The sequence below is a fragment of the Otolemur garnettii genome, unplaced genomic scaffold (assembly GCF_000181295.1).
Source record: "Otolemur garnettii isolate 467f Iridium unplaced genomic scaffold, OtoGar3 scaffold00003, whole genome shotgun sequence".
In the NCBI taxonomy this organism is placed as follows: Eukaryota; Metazoa; Chordata; class Mammalia; order Primates; family Galagidae; genus Otolemur; species Otolemur garnettii.
The window spans coordinates 34,907,213-34,910,482 of NW_003852398.1; the positions used below are offsets into that span (position 1 = coordinate 34,907,213).

General features: G+C 46.6%; 1 protein-coding gene across 1 annotated transcript; it reads right to left on the reverse strand.

The window, feature by feature from the left end:
* Positions 1-352: 352 nt before the first annotated feature.
* On the reverse strand, positions 353-2,953 carry PCDHB1 (protocadherin beta 1). Its single transcript, XM_003782112.2, has one exon. The coding sequence runs from the start codon at positions 2,837-2,839 to the stop codon at positions 383-385; it is 2,457 nt and encodes an 818-aa protein (XP_003782160.1). The 5' UTR covers positions 2,840-2,953; the 3' UTR covers positions 353-382.
* Between the last annotated feature and the right edge of the window lie 317 nt (positions 2,954-3,270).

The following is a 3,270-nucleotide window of genomic DNA, read 5'->3' on the forward strand; positions in this document are numbered from 1 at the left end:
TCTACTGAAAAATAATTTAAAGTCCTATCTCTGTGGAACTAAGCATTTCCTGAGTCACAGAAGGTGTGAATAATGGCAAATGAATTACTTATTTACCACAGAAAAGATGGAAGATGAGAAGTTCCTACCACATATGCATTTATATAAACAAAATCCAAATGCAGAAGGGATTACAGATAATATAAGCTGGGTATCAGAATGACTGTTTTGTACTAAGTAAGCAAGACTCACTTTGGGTTTCCCATTTTCATCAAACTAGGCATTCCTGCCTCCAACAAACCTGCAGTCTACTGCCATTTTTGCTTCAATAAGGATGGGAGATCTTTGCATACCAAGTACAACATTTTGTTTCTCTTCTCTCACTGAGAGCTATAAATATGAGCTACATATAGTCATCAGATACCTGGGCATGTCCCTCTGACCTTCGAGACTTATTTCTATCAGAATCTGGAGGCAAACTGGAGCCAGCCTCTGATTTTACGTCTCCAGTGGCATGAGGGAAAGGGAAGTTGGGCATAAAGTGCTTCAGAAACCGAAACTCACTATTGCCAGTGCCTGTAGCTGAACACATTTCATGTGGAAAAGGCCGGGATAAGGATCCACTGCCTCCTCCATGTACCAGGGTGTTAGGGAAATTACAGTCATCATAGAAATGCTCTTGAATTGTGAACTTTTCTCTATATTTGATCTTTTGGTAGATGTGTACAATGAAGATCACTGTGACAGAGAGGAGAAAGAGAAAGGAAAGCACAGCCAGAGAAATGACCAAATATTTAGTGGATGGATTTACCTTTCTAGAATGTTTGGATGGATCCCGGAACTGCAAGTAGGGTTCTGAAAAGCCATCTACCAGCAAGATGTTGAGTGAAGCAGTAGTAGAAAGAGCTGGTTGGCCATGGTCCTTAACAAGAATGATCAATTTCTGCATCATGGAGTCTCTCTCAGAAACCTGTCTTAAGGTACGAATTTCCCCATTTTGTTGTTGAACAGAAAATAACCCAAGGTCAGTGGCCTTAAATAGATGGTATGAAAGCCAAGAATTCTGACCTGAGTCACCATCAACAGCCACCACTTTGGTCACTAGATAGCCTGCCTCTGCAGACCTGGGCACCAGGTCATTGCAGGGCAAAGTGCCATTCTGTAGTGGATACAAGATCATTGGACGGTTGTCATTGTCATCCAGAACAACCACTTTGACAGTAACTTGGCTACTCAATGACAGGAAACCCCCATCAGTGGCCTTCACCATAAATTGAAAATCTTGAATGGCCTCATAATCCATGGTTCTCAATGCATAAAGCTTCCCATTGTCTGAATTTATGGAGATGTAAGCGAAGACTGATAGATCTCCATTTTTTGGAGGCAGCAGGGAATATGTTATTTGGGCATTCTCGCCCAAATCTAGATCTTCAGCATGGACTTTGCCAATAAAAACTGCAGGGCTGTTGTTTTCCCGAATAGTCAAGATGTAGGAATCTTCCTGAAATACTGGGGGATTATCATTAATGTCAGATATTAGCACTTCTATCACAGTCTCCGTGGACAGGCTGGGTGGTCCAGCATCCATGGCAACAAGGGTAATATTATAGCCTGAGACCTCCTCCCGATCCAAGCCTTTGTCAGTGATTAGCGAGTAGGAATTCCGAAATGTAGGTTTGACCACAAAGGGAAGGACTTCTTTGAGGAAGCAGGTGATTTTTCCTCCCACTCGAATATCCCGGTCTCGGATAGTGAAAAGGGCCACTACAGTCTGTAGTGGAGAGTCCTCAGGGAGAGGGCTGGACACAGAGGAGACCATCACTTCAGGAGGATTGTCATTCACATCCACCACTTCGACCAGGACTTTGCTGTGGGCAGAGAGGCCTCCTCCATCGGTAGCTTGAATGTCAATGTCGTATGTTTCAATAGCTTCAAAATCTAGGGGCCCTCTCAGTCGAACCTCTCCACTTTGAGAGTCGATCAGAAACGTCTGGAGAATTGCTTCTGAATTTTGAGCTAGAGAGTACGTTATCTCCTTGTTGGTGCCATCATCTAGATCCACGGCTGTGACTGTGACCACCAAAGAACCATTGGCACTGTTCTCTGGCACCTGAGCACGGTACACCAGTCGCGAGAACTGGGGCACGTGGTCATTGACGTCCAGAACCACCACGCAGATGTGGGCAGTGCCAGACTTGGGCGGGGACCCACCGTCCACAGCTGTAATTGTCAAGTTGACCCAAGGCTGCTCCTCTCTGTCCAGGGGTTTAACCAGCACCAGCTCAGCATATTTAGGTCCATGGCTGCGGAAGCGGGTGTGCAGGTGGAAATACACGTTGGCGCTGAGGGTGTAGTTTTGGAGACCATTGAGTCCCACGTCCAGATCCTGGGCACTCTGCAGAGGAAAACGTGAACCCAAGGGGGTGCTCTCGGGAATCTTTAAAAGTGGCTCCTTGTTTAGGAAAATTGGGGCATTGTCATTGATATCAAATACCCTGACCTCTACACGGAAGGACTGCAGCGGCTCCACCAGGACTATTTCAAAGGATAGAACACACGGGTCGGCTTTGCCACAAAGTAACTCCCTATCCAGTTTCTCCTTCACGAACAAATCCCCCGTCTTGCGGTGGAGCCGGAAATGCAGTTTGTTGCCCTCGGAAACCAGCCGAGCCCCGCGAGCAGCCAGCTTCCCTACCTCCAGCCCTAGGTCCTTAGCCACATTGGCTACAAACGAGCCGCTCTCCATCTCCTCCGCCACCGAATAGCGGATGGTTGTCACACCCCCCACAGATACGCACAGAAAAACAAGAAGAGAGCCCACTTGCCTGCTTTGCAAAAGTTTTCTGCGAGCAGCCGCCATCAGTTCTCACAAGCGTGTGATAACTTGTCTTCTGACACTTTATTCTCTGCAGCCAACGCCAACTGTTGCAGATACACTTTCACTTTTCCACAGCACGGTATTACAACAGCTGCTTTCCGCTTCACTAGTCTCTTACCGCATCGCCACCAAGTGCTACCTGAGCCTGGTAAGCTGTTTTGCACTCAGAAGAATTGCATTAAGCAACTCAACTCCCCAGTCTATTGAATGTATTAATAGGTATGTTCTCATTCCGGAGAGTTAGGTAGACATTGAAACTTTGTTGGCAAAGCAACAGCAGACTAGCCTGGTAATTCCCTTTCAGGGGGAAAAAAAAAAGTCCTTGGGAATTGAGAAGCCAATGAGGATACTCGCTCAAGCTGAAGTCACCGTATCTGCTAGCCAGCTGGGACCACTACAGCAATGGGCAAACG

Bases quoted from the DNA above. Each gene is read 5' to 3' on its own strand.
- PCDHB1 (XM_003782112.2), bottom strand. From the start codon at position 2,839: ATGGCGGCTGCTCGCAGAAAACTTTTGCAAAGCAGGCAAGTGGGCTCT.